This window comes from Dermochelys coriacea, chromosome 25, assembly GCF_009764565.3.
Source record: "Dermochelys coriacea isolate rDerCor1 chromosome 25, rDerCor1.pri.v4, whole genome shotgun sequence".
In the NCBI taxonomy this organism is placed as follows: Eukaryota; Metazoa; Chordata; order Testudines; family Dermochelyidae; genus Dermochelys; species Dermochelys coriacea.
The window spans coordinates 9658826-9674933 of record NC_050092.1 but is presented as its reverse complement, the minus strand read 5'-3'; the positions used below and the strand labels follow the sequence as shown (position 1 = coordinate 9674933).

The 16108-nt window shown below is 48.5% G+C and overlaps 1 protein-coding gene across 2 annotated transcripts; it reads left to right on the top strand.

The window, feature by feature from the left end:
- Positions 1–3555: 3555 nt before the first annotated feature.
- On the top strand, positions 3556–14961 carry LOC122457462 (ubiquitin domain-containing protein TINCR-like). 2 transcript variants are annotated; one of them, XM_043502563.1, is made up of 3 exons: positions 3556–3909; positions 11658–11759; positions 12302–12731. In XM_043502563.1, exons 1-2 carry the CDS (start codon positions 3650–3652, stop codon positions 11659–11661), a joined length of 264 nt encoding a protein of 87 aa, XP_043358498.1. In that variant the 5' UTR covers positions 3556–3649; the 3' UTR covers positions 11662–11759; positions 12302–12731. The 2 variants fall into 2 exon arrangements, with proteins under 2 accessions (XP_043358498.1, XP_043358497.1); XM_043502562.1 differs by lacking the exon at positions 3556–3909 and adding an exon at positions 13035–14961 and having other exon boundaries at positions 11679–11759; positions 12302–12382.
- The last annotated feature ends 1147 nt before the right edge of the window (positions 14962–16108 follow it).

Sequence of the window (16108 nt, the reverse complement as noted above, 5' to 3'; positions counted from 1 at the left end):
CTGGCTTCCCCATGCTATGGATATGGTCCGAAATACATTTAATTGCTGAGCGTACTTTGTCCATTCCTGTATAGAAGAACTCGGCCAAACTCTTTACAGTGATTGAAGTTGCAAATCACAGGGGAATTTTTCTTTTTAGGGATTTTGTGAGATCCTTTCAGGAGCAAGGAGACTTGCCTGACTTTTAAAAATATTGATGTTTTGTTTCATTTAAAAAATATATACTGCATTTCATAGCCCACCTCCTTTTAAATTGAGTTTCTTGTTTTCCTACTGTGTGTTTCTCTGGAAGTTTGTGCGTCTTCTATTTGCCTTCGATATGGGAAAAAGTTGAAGTCAGTAAGGTTTGATTTGATTTGTAAATAACGCTGGGGTTATGTATTATCACACAGGCACAGAACTCTGACTCCCTGTCTTGTCCTTCACACAGATATGACAGGCTGGACACATGACCCGAGCAGGATGAGCAGAGGAGGAAGATTAAAATAACTTTGAGGGAAGAGCATAAAACTTTATCCTGTGTCTCTGTTTAGCCCATAAACCACCAGGAGCTTGTGAAATAATTACCTTAGAGAGATAATAAAACATCCTCAGGCAAAACTAAGGTACTTAATATACTGCCCAAGTCAATTCCCCTTATTTCTGCTGTCCTTCTGCTTTTAATAATGGCTTAATGAAAAATTCAAAATTAATTGGAACTGGCATTAGACATTCACATGGCCCAGTGTGGGCTGCTGAGCTTAAATATTTCATCACCCACCTTCTCTGCCACACTCTCTGCTTCCACAGGCTGGGAAGTTGGCCCTTTCTCCCAAATTAAACCCTCTATAGCAGGGGCTGGCGGAAGAGCCCGAAGAAGTTTGCAAACTTCTTGCAGGCGAAAATAAATAAACCCCAGCAGCTAGATCTGAGTGTTTGCCTTCTGCTGCGATCTTTCCCTCTCTATTTATTGATACACATCCGAGGACCAATTGGAAAGAGCAGCTCTAAAAATAAACAGGAGCTGTCTGAAAGGTATTTGTCAGTTGTCAGGCTGCCACGTAGGCTAGAAGAATGAATCAGCTGAAGGGGCTGACAGCAGACAGGCTCCTTTGAAATGAGAGTGCTTTGTGCTTCCCCTGGCACCCTCTGGGCAAGTAGTGCTGGCCGCATGTACAGACTTGGTGGTGTATAGGGAGTGATTCAGCTCTGATCCATGTCAATGAGAGGCTGTCCTTTGACATCAGTGGGAAACGGATCAGTCCTGACTTAAGCTAAGTGTATGGCTTTACACCAAGGATGAACTTGGCCCATGGAGTGGAATTCACCCATTACAGAGGCGATGCACCAGGCCCTCTGCTCGGGGGGTGAATTTTACCCCCTAGATCCAAATTTTGGCTGTTAAGTCAGGGGTTGTATTTTCAGAGCGGCTGAGCACCAGCAGCTCCTATTGACTTCTGGACCCCTAATTCTGGTGCCAAGATAAAATGTTAGCGGCCTAGCTTTAGGCACCCAAATTAAAAAAGCTGGCTTTCACCACTCTGTGCCTCAGTTTCCCCTTTTGTAACATGGTGCTCTTATGCTGACTTTACCTGAGGACCTGCCTTTGGGGCAGTTGCCAAGCTCATGATGTTTGTAAACACTTTGAAACCCTCCAGTGGAAGATGCTACTGCAGTGAAAAGTGCTGTTAATATTTGATCTGAGGGGGCTCATAATAGCACCCACCTCCCAGGTAGGTTTTCGTTACCCCCATTTTACAAAAGGAGAAGCTGAGGCACAGAGCTTGCTGTGACTCACCCACACATACACAGTGACTCAGTAGCACAACTGTCAGTAGGACCCAGGCGTCCTGGCTCCCATCAAACCATAATCCCTGAATTATATTGGCCAGATTTGCAAAAGTGCTCAGCATCCAGCAACTTCCATTGTCTTCAGTGGGGATGGTGGGGGTGATTCTCCATTGTTCTTAACGGCAGAGGGGCGGGTTTGGGATTTTCCATTGTGTTCAAAGGGGAGATAGTGTGTGGGGGTATATGTGTGGGGGAGATTCTCCATTGTTCTCAATGGGAGCTGCTGGATGTTCACCATATCTGAAAATCTGTCCAGTTCGTTTAGAAGTATAACCGGGAGCCAAATTCCTTTGAGAATTTGACTGTGTATAATAAAGCAAAGTCTTTGAAGACAAATGGCTTGCAGTACTTTGGTCAAAGGACACTATTCCAGGTACAAAAGAATGGCCACAGGGAATTAATTCATGTAATATGGCTGCAGGAAATTGCGTACAAGATAAGATCTTGACGTGATCTTTTTGAAAAAACATGACTTCCTCATCTAGATGATCTTTGCTCTAAAGCATTCTCTTCCACATCTGCCACCAACTGCCCTGATGATCATTGAATTATAAATGACTCCTATAGCTGACGACATCTTCTGTCACAGTGGTATATTTAGATTTAGAAGGGGACAGTTTGTTACCACTGGTATTTAGATTAGAGCTGTATGAATAATGGATTTTTCAATTTGCCAGTAATTCGGTAAGTCATTTTGAACCAAAAATATCAAAATGTTTCCATTTGTTTGGATTTTTTTTTTAGTATTTTTTTTTTAACTTGAAACAATCTGGTGAAGAGAACAGGAATTTGTGGCACCTTAGAGACTAACAAATTTATTTGAGCATCTGGTGAAGCTCACACGAATTTGCAAAATGTTTTGATGTCACCAAATGTGCATTTTTCTGCCAAAAAAAAAAAAAAAAAAGTTTTGGCAGCAAATTTTCTCCCTTCTCTGGTTTAGGTCTCTAGATTGTTTGCAGTGCTCATGTGAATTTTTTTCTGCAGCCTTGTGATGCTGTCGTTTCTCCCGTGCTAAGAGGACTTAGGGAGATCATTACTCAGACGGAACATCCTCCAGGAACAGGAAGTAGTGCTGATTAACTAGCATGTGGTATTTATCTTGTTGAGTCTACCTGGTGGTGTTAGGAGCAGGGGATGACACAGCCTGTGCACCTGGTGAATGTCATTTATTCAATGTACAGTGTCTCAGCTGAAATGTAAAACAAAGAACATTGTGGTTGTTATAGATTCAGTTGCACTTTTCACACGGGATGAGGTATTAATTAGTTTTGAAGTCCTGCCCAAATTTCCGCATGTCTAATTACACACTCTGCCTATCTAATCTCCATTGGAGGGAGTGTTTCTCTTTTCCTGATTTAAACTGCCATGGTGTGGTGCAATGCGACTGTTAACCAGTTGCTGGGTTCCATCTCAGAGGTAGCTGCATTTTAGTACTAGTGGAAGGGAACTTACTCAAGCTCTCCAGCTCTTTAATGCACCCACCCATCCATGGTCTCTAAATATCAGTTTTTGGAGCACTCTGGTAGCCTTTGTGCTTTGCAAATATAATTATAATTGTTATGGCATTTGCAGGGCAGGAAATGACTCCTACACATATTCCCCAGCCAGCAAGGGGATGTGTCTGTGGAAGCCAGCCCCTGAGATGAGCTCTTCCCTGGAATGTGCAGTACACAGTGTAGCAGCTGGGAGGAACAGGTTTGGCAAGAGGTGTAGGGTGTTTACTGCAGGAAGCTCATTCAGTGCCACGTCTCTGCCTTCACCAACACACCTGGATGCCCCTCAGTGCCGCACTGGCCAGCCTGCCAGGCCCGAGAGGATGGAGACCCTGCGAAGGAGCCTTTCCCGCTGGAAGAGGTACCACATCAAGGTGCACCTGGCAGATGAGGACCTGCTGATGCCCCTCACTGTCAAGCCTACAGACAAGGTGATGGACCTGCGGGCTCAACTGGTGCGAGAGGGAATCACCTCCTGGAAGAAGACTTTTTACTACAACGCCAGGCAGCTTGGGGAGGAGGAGACTGTCAAGGAGGCCAAAATCCAGAATGGCTCCGTTCTGCTTCTCGTCAGCCACAAGAGGTATGTGGGGAGATCGTCACTGTTCCAGGGAGATGAACTGGGGATGGGGGAGAAAGGGGATGCTCAACTGATTCTTGGTTGGAACTCTGGGATTTGCAAAGGGCCTACAGGTAATCAGCTTCCACTGATGGGCGTGGGCGTATCGGTGCCTAATTCCCTTAGTCTTCTTTGAAAATCCCATGCTCTATGCTGAAAACGGGATGGGGGAGGGGACAAAGGAAAAAAATTCTTCTTGATCTAACCAATCCCTGTCCCCAGCTGGTTCTGCCATTCCTGACCACTCGGTCAACTTCTAAATAGAGGAGAGCAAAGACAGACCCTCTTGAATCCTATTAAAATGTGCTGGGCTAAGGGAATTTTGCAGAGCAAGGAAATGCTGCATCTCCTTCCAGCTTGAGTGGAAAACATCCACTCAATGTACAGTGGCAGTCACAAAAGTGAACAGAATGCTGGGAATCATTAAGAAAGGGATAGATAATAGGACAGAAAATATGTTGCCTCTATATGAATCCGTGGTGCACCCACATCTTGAATACTGCGTGCAGATGTGGTTGCCCCATCTCAAAAAAGATGTATTGGAATTGGAAAAGGTTCAGAAAAGAGCAACAAAAATGATCAGGGGTATGGAACGGCTTCCGTTTGAGGAGAGATTAATAAGACTGGGACTTTTCAGCTTGGAAAAGAGACGACTAAGGGGAGATATGGTTGAGGTCTATAAAATCATGACTGGTGTGGAGAAAGTAAATAAGGAAGTGTTGTTTATTACTTCTCATAACACAAGAACCAAATGAAATGAATAGGCAGCAAGTTTAAAACAAATAAAAGGAAGTATTTCTTCACACAATGCACAGTCTACCTGTGGAACTCCTTGCCAGGGAATGTTGTGAAGGCCAAGACCATAACATGGTTCAAAAAAGAACTAGATAAATTCATGGAGGATAGGTCCATCAATTGCTATTAGCCAGGATGGACAGGAATGGGGTCCCTAGCCCCGGGTGGGCAAACTACGGCCCGTGGGCTAGATCCGAGCCGCGGGATTGCCACCCCCGTGGCGCTGCGGGCCCCATGCCATTCCCAGAAGCAGCCGGCACCACGTCCCTGTGGCCCCTGGGGAGGGGCGGAGCAGAGGGCTCCGCGCTGCCCTCGCCTGCAGGCATGGCTCCCTGCAGCTCCCATTGGCTGGGAACGGGGAACCGCGGGGGAGGTACCCGCAGACGAGCACAGCACGCGGAGCCCTCTGCTTCCCCCCTCCCCCAGGGGCTGCAGGGACGTGGTGCCGGCTGCTTCCGGGAGCGGCATGGCACGTGGCCAGGGCAACCAGGGAGCCTGTCTGAGCCCACTGCACCCTGCTGCCACCCCAGAGCCACTCCAGGTAAGTGGTGCCAGGCTGGAACTTACACCTTCCTGCACCCCACATCCCAACCCCCGGCCCTGAGCCCCCTCCTGCACACTGCACCCCCTCCCACACCTGCTCCCACACCCCAACTCCCTGCCTTGAGCCCCCTTCCGCATCCCTTCTGCACCCCAACCCCCTGCCTTGAGCCCCCTTGTACACTCCGCACCCCTCCTGCACTCCAACGCCTTGCCCTGAGCCCCTTCCTGCACACCGCCCTCCTCCCGCACCCCGCACTCCCTCCCGTACCCCAACCCCCTGCCCTGAGCCCCCTCGTACACCCCGTACCCCTCCTGCAGCTCAACCCCTTGTCCTGAGCCCCTTCCTGCACACTGCCCCCCACCTCCCGCACTCCCTCCCGCACACCAACCCCCTGCCCCAGCCCTACATTCATGGCCCTGCATGCAATTTCCCCACCCAGATGTGACCCTCGGACCAAAAAGTTAGCCCACCCCTGCCCTAGCCTCCGTTTGCCAGAAGCTGGGAATGAGCGAGAGGGGATGGATCACTTGATGATTCCTTGTTCTGTTCATTCCCTCTGGGGCACCAGGCACTGGCCACTGTAGGCAGACAGGACACTGGGCTAGATGGACCCTTGGTCTGACCCAGTAGTGCTGTTCTTATGTTCTTTGATTCTACCTTGTAGTAACTTGCTCCTTCCTTCCCTATAAACTAGCTATCTCTGCGAGCCAGATTTGGGCTGCCATCATCTGTCTGAGGTGCTCAGCAGTGGGAAGTCAGCAGGGTGCCAAGCCTGCAATGACGCATGGTTGATGCAGCCCCACACACCTTCCAGTGTGTTATGGGACTGGACATCGACCATGAAGGGTCAGCACTGAGATGTGAGCGGGACTGGCCAGGAAGCACAATGAGATTAGACACAATCATGCTGGGTGCTGTAGATTCAGTGCTCTCACTAGAGCAGCTCTTATGTTCTAGTAGGAGTTAAAGCAGAGAATCTCAGTGGAACAGAGACCTTTCCTCCACCAGGATCGCTCAGGGTTTCTGGTGGACACACGGAGGTGTAATTTACGCCACTCCACTACACCATCTTTTTGGAATCTGGCCCATCACCATCAGTTCTGCTGAATTCTGTAAAGCATTTTGGCACATAATAGAGAAGGTGCTGTACAAAATGGAGCTGAATCACATTGTCTCCAGCTCAGATCCTTGAATCCAAACCCCACTGAATTGTGTGTGAGTAGGTGAGATTCAGATTCACAGAGCCACACCTGCTCTTAAGATTTTGGTACCTGGTTGGAGATCAATCCAGAAAGGGCCTTTTTGATACTTCAGAGGCCCCTGAAATCTCATGAGAACCACTGATCTCACAAGATTTCAGCCATTTCCTGCCCGAGCCAAGGCAAACTCATGAGATTTCAGCATTGTCCAACCTGCCCCCAAGCGCTGATTCAGCTTCACACCCAGACCACTCAGGTTAATCTGGATCAGTATCCTTATTCCTCTGCCTCGCTTCTTCTCTAGTGGTGGGAACTTTTTTGATTTCTGATGTTTATTTTTTCTTGGAATTTTAAGCCTAAACTTTCAAAAGTGTCCAGTGATTTTGCATATCTCAGTTACTGGAGTGCCCAGCCTGAGACATCTTAAAAAAGGCCTGATTTTCAGAAAGGGCTGACCATCTACCTTCTGAAAATCAGGGGTGAAATCCTGGCACCAGAGACGTCAATGGAGGTTTTGCCAGTCAGTGCTTCAATGGACCCAGGATCTCACCCTTTAAGATGGTGTCTCTAACTGGGCATCCAAAACCACTGGCCACTTCTGAAAATGTAGGCCTTAGTGCTTATTTTAGGCACATTATGGCTCAAATTTGTAGAAGTTTTTTTAAAAAGGGGGATTTATAATATTATTTCCCTTGAATTTTATCAAAATTTGCCAGCTCCTGGAGATCAGCTTCTAAGCAAGCACTGTGCGGGGGTCATCAGTGTCTATTTACCCCACCTGCTACAGACCCACATTCCTGGGGACATCAGGAATTAGTAGTCCTCTAGCCCTGCTCTGTAGCCCCTGGTGCCTAAGCATGAGCTCCTAGCAATCATGAAGGATCATTGGGTTCTGCCAATGCCCTCCACAAATAAGATTCAACCTGGCACAAATGGTAAATGGCCAGGTATTTGGGGTGTATGTTTCAGAAAGGGTGCATGGGTCACTCTGAGAATCTGGATATGAGTCAGCAGTGTGCCCTTGTGGCCAAGAAGGCCAACAGCATATTGGGCTGTACTAGTAGGAGCACTGCCAACAGATCAAGGGAAGTGATTATTCCCCTCTATTCGGCACTGGTGAGGCCACACCTGGAGTATTGCATCCAGTTTTGGCCCCCCACTACAGAAGGGATGTGGACAAATTGGAGAGAGTCCAGTGGAGGGCAACGAAAATGGTCAGGGGGCTGGGGCACATGACTTACGAGGAGAGGCTGAGGGAACTGGGGTTATTTAGTCTGCAGAAGAGAAGAATGGGGGGGGGGTGGGATTTGCTAGCAGCCTTCAACTACCTGAAGGGGGGTTCCAAAGAGGAGGGAGCTAGGCTGTTCTCAGTGGTAACAAATGACAGAACAAGGAGCAATGGTCCCAAGTGGCAGTGCGGGAGGTCTAGGTTGGATATTAGGAAACACTATTTCACTAGGATAGGGTGAAGCAGTGGAATGGGTTACCTAGGGAGGTGATGGAATCTCCATCTTTATAGGTTTTTGAGGCCCGGCTTGACAAAGCCCTGGCTGGGATGATGTAGTTGGGGATTGGTCCTGCTTTGAGCAGGGGGTTGGACTAGATGACCTCCTGAGGTCTCTTCCAACCCTAATATTCTATGATTCTATGTATTTGTGGGATACTCCCCACTGGGATATTTGTGGGTGATATTCACATATGTGGATAAACAGTAATAATTGTCCTGGGTGTGGGGCTTGGCTCTTATTCAGTATCCGTAAGGTTGTGGCCTTCATGACTCAGTGTTTGGCCGAGTTTTGTGTACAAACAGGGACTGGTTTTACTGGGGTGCTTGTTTGCAAACCATTTTTGAGAGAGCCCTGTATTACTCAAACCAACCAGCAGAGAATACAAGGATAGCGCTAGGCAGCTGGATCGGGGAATTTCCCTGTGATGCAGACGGCAGCACTGGTTCTGGCTTGGGTCCCTGGGAGCATCAGGTAGTAGAGAACATGCTGCTGGGTCTGCCTAAGAACATCGGGTAAGAGGAAATGTGGTGCTGGGGTCTGGGTAGTGTTTCTGGGTGTGCCAGGGTAATAGAGAAAGCAATTCTAGTCAGCAGGCCCAAGGATTTGAGGAGCTGGTTGGCGTGGTTCCTGCCCTCCAAAGGTCAGTCCCTAATTTGTTAAGATCTCCCTGCACATCCCAGCATCCCCTGCCTGCTCCTCTGTACCAAGACCCCAGCCAAGAAGAGCTATATTAATTCACAAAGTGGAGCTGGTCTGATTGCCAAGGGTTGTGGGTCGGTGTCATGCCCATAAATATTAATAGTGACACTGCGTGCAGCGTGTCCTTCACCAGGGGCTCGTGGGACATTGAAAATGTGAAAATGACTCTATTTTTCATCCTCCCCCCTTTTAATGCTTTTGTAGATCATTGGCATTTAGTGAAGGCCGAGTCAGCACTTCCACTGTCTGCCTCTGTTTTCTGGGGTTTATAACGTAGCCATAAACATTCACTTAAGGCTGCAGCTTAGCAGAAAAGGGCTCAACCCAGCCGCTAATACTGAGCATTTATTTGGACCATAGTGTTCAAAAGTTTGAACAAGCCATTCTGGAGTTCAATCAACATGACCTCTCTCCCCTGCAAAACATACAGAAGGGTCAGAGCTGGGCAAATAAAATTTATCTTCCTGAATGGAGGGCCAGCATGCTCACTAATTGGATTATAGTAGCACCAACTGAGATCAGGGCTTCCTTGTGCTAGGAGGGGTAGAAAAATGGCAAGAGACAATCCTTGCCCCTAAAGAGCTACACAAACAAGGGTGGGAGTGGGAGGGGGAAGGGGAAATAAGCCCAGAGAAGGGAAATGATTTGCCCGCAGTCTCACGGTAGCTCAGTGGCAGAACCAAAAAGAGAATCCAAGTTTCTGGACTCCCTGGTCAATGTCCCTACTACTGGACAGCATTGCTTCTCTGTTCACAGAATAGGATTTTAGTGAGGTTCAAGTGGGGGCATAGTTCTTATGGTGTCTCTCTGTAAAGGGAGGAATTTCCTCCCAAACCACTTATTTCTGGAATCTCGTGGAATCTGGTAAAATAAAGTATCTAGATGATCAAGCTTTTCATCATTCTCCTCCCTCTCTTTTCCCCCTCCTGGCTCTGCAGCAGGCCACATTATCTGCTCAGTTATACCCTCCTGACTTCCGTGAGGCTGCACTGGGATAACTGGGCAGATATGAAGGCTTTCACCGTACAATAAGGCAAAATCCTCTGTTCTGTGAAGTGCTCTCTGTGCACTGCAGCAGTCTCTGAGTAACAGGAATGCTTTGAATTTCTATTCTGCATTTCTTCTGAGAATCTCAAAGTAGTACAATAACAGCAGCAATCACAATAATAGTTAATATCTGAACCAAACAGATCTGCTTTTAGAGTTCTTTGTTCTGTATAATCTATCTATCCCCATCCACCCCCTCTATCTAATCATCTATCTATCCCCATCCACCCCATCTCTCTATCTATCTATCCCCATATACCCCATCTATCTAATCTAATCTAGCTATCTATCTATTACACCATTTCCAAAAAGCCAGCAGATGGCAACAGCTTTTGGTCCAGAACTCTGTTGGATCTTGTGCATTCAATATGCCCTTGCAGCTTTCCCAGACATGAATGGGGATTCGGCGAACTACAACACATGAAACCAACAGAGCTGAACTCAATGGGGTACTGACCCTGCAGTGGCCATGTGCACAGAGCGCTCAGAGAATTCATCTGGTGTTTTTTTTTTGCATGGATCAGCGGCAAGATTGGGCCTGTGGGGGTGGAGGGGCCTGAACATAGGAGGACTGCACAAGATTTGCTCCATGGTGCCAGTTCAATAGTGCTGTATCTTCTCTGGGCCAAAGTGGAAGGCTCTCTGCATGCCAGCCTGGAGGGGGATTTGAGGGTGTAGTACACTGGGCGCAGCGAGTGTGGGTCCACAGTTATACAGATTCATCACCCAACCTACCCACCCCTCCTCCATCGCTCATGCACACATGTACGCACATACCCCACCCCCATACTCCACCACCACTACAGACTTGAGGTGGCAGTAACAGCCGATGGGTGAAATTCCTGTGTGGAAGGCTAGTCCTAGGTCCCTGCACCACTGCAGTTCTCAACACAGGGCTGGAATACAACTTCTCTGGTGCCTAGACCTTGTGCTGCTCTCTGCCCAGGGGTGAATTTCACCCTCAGATGTCACTCCTCAGCCAGGCCGTGCTGGTCCTACCTCCTTCCTGACTGCCATGCCCTTGCCCAGCAAGCCCCAGGCCCAAGCCTTCAATAGCACTCTGTGGGTCTCTCTGCTCAGATAAAGCCAGGTAGGATCTTCAGCACATGTGCGGACCCGGGGTAGCCTTAATAATAAGCCTGGTACCATCTACTGGATAAATAACACATGCTTAAAAAATAGCCCCACAGAAATCCATTACCCAGTCAATAGCCTGGATGGGACTTGCCTTCCCCATCCCTTTGGTTGAAGGCAGTCTTTATGTATACAGTGTACTAACGATTATCCGAATAGCTGAGGGGGCAGGGGACCACATGGATTTTATTGAGATAATAGAGAGTTCAGATAATCAAGAGAGTAGGAACCATTCAGCAGTGGGGTGGCTGGTGAGAGTGAGGTGCAGTGGGTGTCTTGCTAAGAAGGATTCATGCTGCCTATCCCTGCCCGATCCCTGGCATAGGCAAGCTGCTTTCCTCCTCTCAGGTGCAGGAGGTGGGTTGTCCAGGTGCACATACTGGAAGGGAAGGGGGGGAGTGGGAGGGAGGTGGGTTATGGCGGCTTCCAGAGGGAAACCTGCAGGATAGCTGAAAAACTGGATGAGGGGAGGAGGTTTCAAATCTCTTGTGATGAGAGAGAAGCATCTAGTGTGGGGGCATTTAGTGGCTGGGGGCGGGGTGGCAATGGGGAGCAGGTCTGAGAAACTAGAAGTGGGGTCATGCTCTTTTGAGGTTGCGCCATGGAGGATTAGGCAGTTGACAGAAGGCTGGGTGGAGAGAGGCATGTGTGTTGTGAGTGAGGATTACCTTTGAGTTCTCCCCACGCTAGCCAGGCTGGCTCCACCACCCTGATGTTGGTGAAAGGTGCTGTTGATTGAGTCCCGAGGGTCTGCACCATGCTGGGAACACCCTGTTTCTTATTTAGATAACGCTATGCAGCGGAGCCCAGGCAACAAGAGATGGGGCAAGTAACGAAGGCAGAAGGGAAGCTGCTGGAAGAGCGCTTGGCCCTGATTACAGGCTCTTGGTGAGTTCCTCGTCACGCGCAGGCTCCACAGATAGTTCAGTAATCAGCTCAGAACGTCCCAGCAGAGTGTTCAGGAATAATTAACTCAAAAAGAGCAACACATAACATTTCTTCATCAGTGCAGCCTGTGGTCTGAGCCACAAAGGCAAATAACGTGGAGACCTTCTTGACTCAGAAATAGACTTCCACTTTCATGTTACTGTTGTTTTGAAATTTGGAATTCACGTGATGAAATCCAGAAGACACATTTTTGTTTCCCCTGCCTTTTAAATCACAGTCTTTTGCTCTGTAAGAGCCAAACTGACCTGCCTTGAATTAGCTATGCATCTGCTCAGATACCTAGCGCCTACAGCTGGCAGCATTGCCAGACTCAGGGAGCCTCTTTGCAGCTCAGAGGGATATCTACAAGAAGTGAATTAACTATGGTGATGCAGGGAGTTGTCTGTATTATTGTTTTTCTCTGACATAGGCTTTGAATGACATCTGTGATCTGCTTGACAATCTTTTATTCTAAATGCAGTTGTTGCCTTTCTTCAGAGCAGCAGGAACCAGCATGGTGCCATCCTTCAAATGATGGATCGTATTGCTTGGAGGGGTGGAAACCCACCCAGAAACACTGAAAGGTACAGTACGGAAAGGGGACAAAACCAGTCAAGTTTCTTAGAGGTACACCTGTACTTTTCTCCCCCATCCTATGGTGCAATACAAGTAACCTGTGTTTGGAAATAGCTGGCTAAGGTAACAGGATTTTTGTTGTGTTGCCATTTCTCGTTAAGAGATTTTTAGTTAGGGGACTGAGACTGCATTGCCCTCTAGTGGTTGGATGGCTGGAAAGCTGGTAGGAGTAATACTGCCACTACTAGTTCATTTCCCCTTGCATCTTCTAGCTCCTATTCTCCCCCCACAGCCTTACCATTTCATTTTCAGTTGCTCTGTTGGTGATTCTTGCTAAATCTTGGGATCAAACCATTAAGCTGCTCACAGAATTGGCCAAGCCAACTATTTATAATCTGTCTGTTTTAGGCATCAAGGGTTTATGAATGCAGGGGTAGATAATCCGGGAGGATCTCATTGATATATACAAATATGCTTAGGTTCCCCCTACATACCTAGGTGGCAAGATGTATGGCATGGTACCTCTGTATCCACTAGGAAACAGTCCAGGATCTTCAGACTAGCTTGTCAAGCTATTATTATATGTCTTAATATCATGAAGATGCCTATTATTCAAATGACTCCTAAATGGATCTTCCCCTTTTTCTCTGTAAATTACAGGTGAGGGCAAGGAAGCTGCAGGGTGTGCACACTCCAGTCCGCGTTCCATGCCGGTACCATCATGGGGCGTAGGTGTTTGCCGATCTGCTCTGTACACCACGGATGTTTGTGTTGGATTTGTTTGTCTCCGGGGTCCGACTGTGGCTGCGACATCTCAGATTGGATTATCAGGATCACTGCTGCTCTGTTCAACTCCCTCCAGCTCTGAACTACAGTAACCCCCAACCTAACCTCTTTATGGGAGAAAACAAGCCCCGTCAGGACAGTCCCACCTAGCTGCCTCTTCCAGAAGACGCAGTCCAGACTGAGGCCTGCAAGCTGGAACCGTCGCTGCGTGCCTCTGCTTTACCCGAGTTAGGGAAACATTCAGGGCTTCAGCCTCCAGGGCCATCAGCTTGGCAGCTTTCCTCAGCACTAAATTTACTTTTTAAAGCTATATCAATGTTGCGCCCGAAGGGAATGGAGGAACAGATGCAGCCTGTGGAGTCTGGCTTTAATTCATCTGCTTCGTTTAATTTTCTACCTTGCCTTCTAATCAGTGACATTGCATTGATGGCCCTGGGAATACTCCAGCTTCTCGTACAGGCGCAGTTTAGTACAACACAGCGGCTGTGCCATCTTAGCTGGTTCACAGGATCTCACTCAGGGTGGCTGTGCCACGTTACCTCACAGGGGCTCTCTCAGTCAGAGTGGCTGTGCCACGTTACCTCACATGGCTGTGCCACATTACTTCACAGGGGCTCTCTCGCTCAGGGTGGCTGTGCCACGTTACCTCACATGGCTGTGCCACATTACCTCACAGGGGCTCTCTCGCTCAGAGTGGCTGTGCCACATTACCTCACAGGGGCTCTCTCGCTCAGGGTGGCTGTGCCACGTTACCTTACATGGCTGTGCCACATTACCTCACAGGGGCTCTCTCGCTCAGGGTGGCTGTGCCTCGTTACCTTACATGGCTGTGCCACATTACCTCACAGGGGCTCTCTCGCTCAGGGTGGCTGTGCCTCGTTACCTCACACGGCTGTGCCACGTTACCTCACACGCCTGTGCCACGTGACCTCACAGGGGCTCTCTCGCTCAGGGTGGCTGTGCCATGTTACCTCACAGGGGCTCTCTCGCTCAGGGTGGCTGTGCCTCGTTACCTCACACGGCTGTGCCACGTTACCTCACAGGAGCCCTCTCGCTCAGGGTGGCTGTGCCATGTTACCTCAGAGGGGCTCTCTCGCTCAGGGTGGCTGTGCCACATTACCTCACACGGCTGTGCCACGTTACCTCACAGGAGCTCTCTCGCTCAGGGTGGCTGTGCCATGTTACCTCACAGGGGCTCTCAGTCAGGGTGGCTGTGCCACGTTACCTCACATGGCTGTGCCACATTACCTCACAGGAGCTCTCTTGCTCAGGGTGGCTGTGCCACGTTATCTCACGGGCTGTGCCACGTTACCTCACACAGCTGTGCCACGTTATCTCACAGGAGCCCTCTCGCTCAGGGTGGCTGTGCCACGTGACCGCACAGGGCTGTTATGTTACTTCACAGGTGCTGTCTCACTCAGGGCAGCTGTGCCATGTTACCTCAGAGTGGCTGTCTCAGGAAGGCTGTGGCGCCCTTTTCTGTTGGTTGACCAAATTTCCGCCTTCATCTTCGTTATGTGCTGTGGACGTTCATCCTGAGCAGCACTGCTTGTTCATTCAGTCATCCAAGGCTGAGACATGCCGAAACCAGGAAGATGTCCTTCTGGGTGACAGCTCTCCTTTGTGAGGCTCACAGTATATCCTGAATAGTATAATCTGTATCAGATTGCTTTTACCTGCTAAAATGGAGAAGTAGGAATGCAGTTGCATGGTGGAATAAAAACTTTGGGACGCACAGTCAAAAAAAAGAAAAGGAGTACTTGTGGCACCTTAGAGACTAACAAATTTATTAGAGCATAAGCTTTCGTGAGCTACAGCTCACTTCATCGGATGCATTTGGTGGAAAAAACAGAGGAGAGATTTATATACACACACACACACACACACACACACAGAGAACATGAAACAATGGGTTTATCATACACACTGTAAGGAGAGTGATCACTTAAGATAAGCCATCACCAGCAGCAGGGGGGGGGGAAGGAGGAAAACCTTTCATGGTGACAAGCAAGGTAGGCTAATTCCAGCAGTTAACAAGAATATCAGAGGAACAGTGGGGGGTGGGGTGGGGGGGGAGAAATACCATGGGGAAATAGTTTTACTTTGTGTAATGACTCATCCATTCCCAGTCTCTATTCAAGCCTAAGTTAATTGTATCCAGTTTGCAAATTAATTCCAATTCAGCAGTCTCTCCTTGGAGTCTGTTTTTGAAGCTTTTTTGTTGAAGTATAGCCACTCTTAGGTCTGTGATCGAGTGACCAGAGAGATTGAAGTGTTCTCCAACTGGTTTTTGAATGTTATAATTCTTGACGTCTGATTTGTGTCCATTCATTCTTTTGCGTAGAGACTGTCCAGTTTGGCCAATGTACATGGCAGAGGGGCATTGCTGGCACATGATGGCATATATCACATTGGTAGATGCGCAGGTGAACGAGCCTCTGATAGTGTGGCTGATGTGATTAGGCCCTATGATGGTATCCCCTGAATAGATATGTGGACAGAGTTGGCAACAGGCTTTGTTGCAAGGATAGGTTCCTGGGTTAGTGGTTCTGTTGTGTGGTGTGTGGTTGCTGGTGAGTATTTGCTTCAGATTGGGGGGCTGTCTGTAAGCAAGGACTGGCCTGTCTCCCAAGATCTGTGAGAGTGATGGGTCGTCCTTCAGGATAGGTTGTAGATCCTTGATGATGCGTTGGAGAGGTTTTAGTTGGGGGCTGAAGGTGATGGCTAGTGGCGTTCTGTTATTTTCTTTGTTGGGCCTGTCCTGTAGTAGGTGACTTCTGGGTACTCTTCTGGCTCTGTCAATCTGTTTCTTCACTTCAGCAGGTGGGTATTGTAGTTGTAAGAATGCATGATAGAGATCTTGTAGGTGTTTGTCTCTGTCTGAGGGGTTGGAGCAAATGCGGTTATATCGTAGAGCTTGGCTGTAGACAATGGATCGTGTGGTATGA

What these genes read in the sequence shown, in the direction of transcription:
- LOC122457462 (XM_043502562.1), top strand. Translation starts at nt 13,476, where the DNA reads ATGTTGCGCCCGAAGGGAATGGAGGAACAGATGCAGCCTGTGGAGTCT.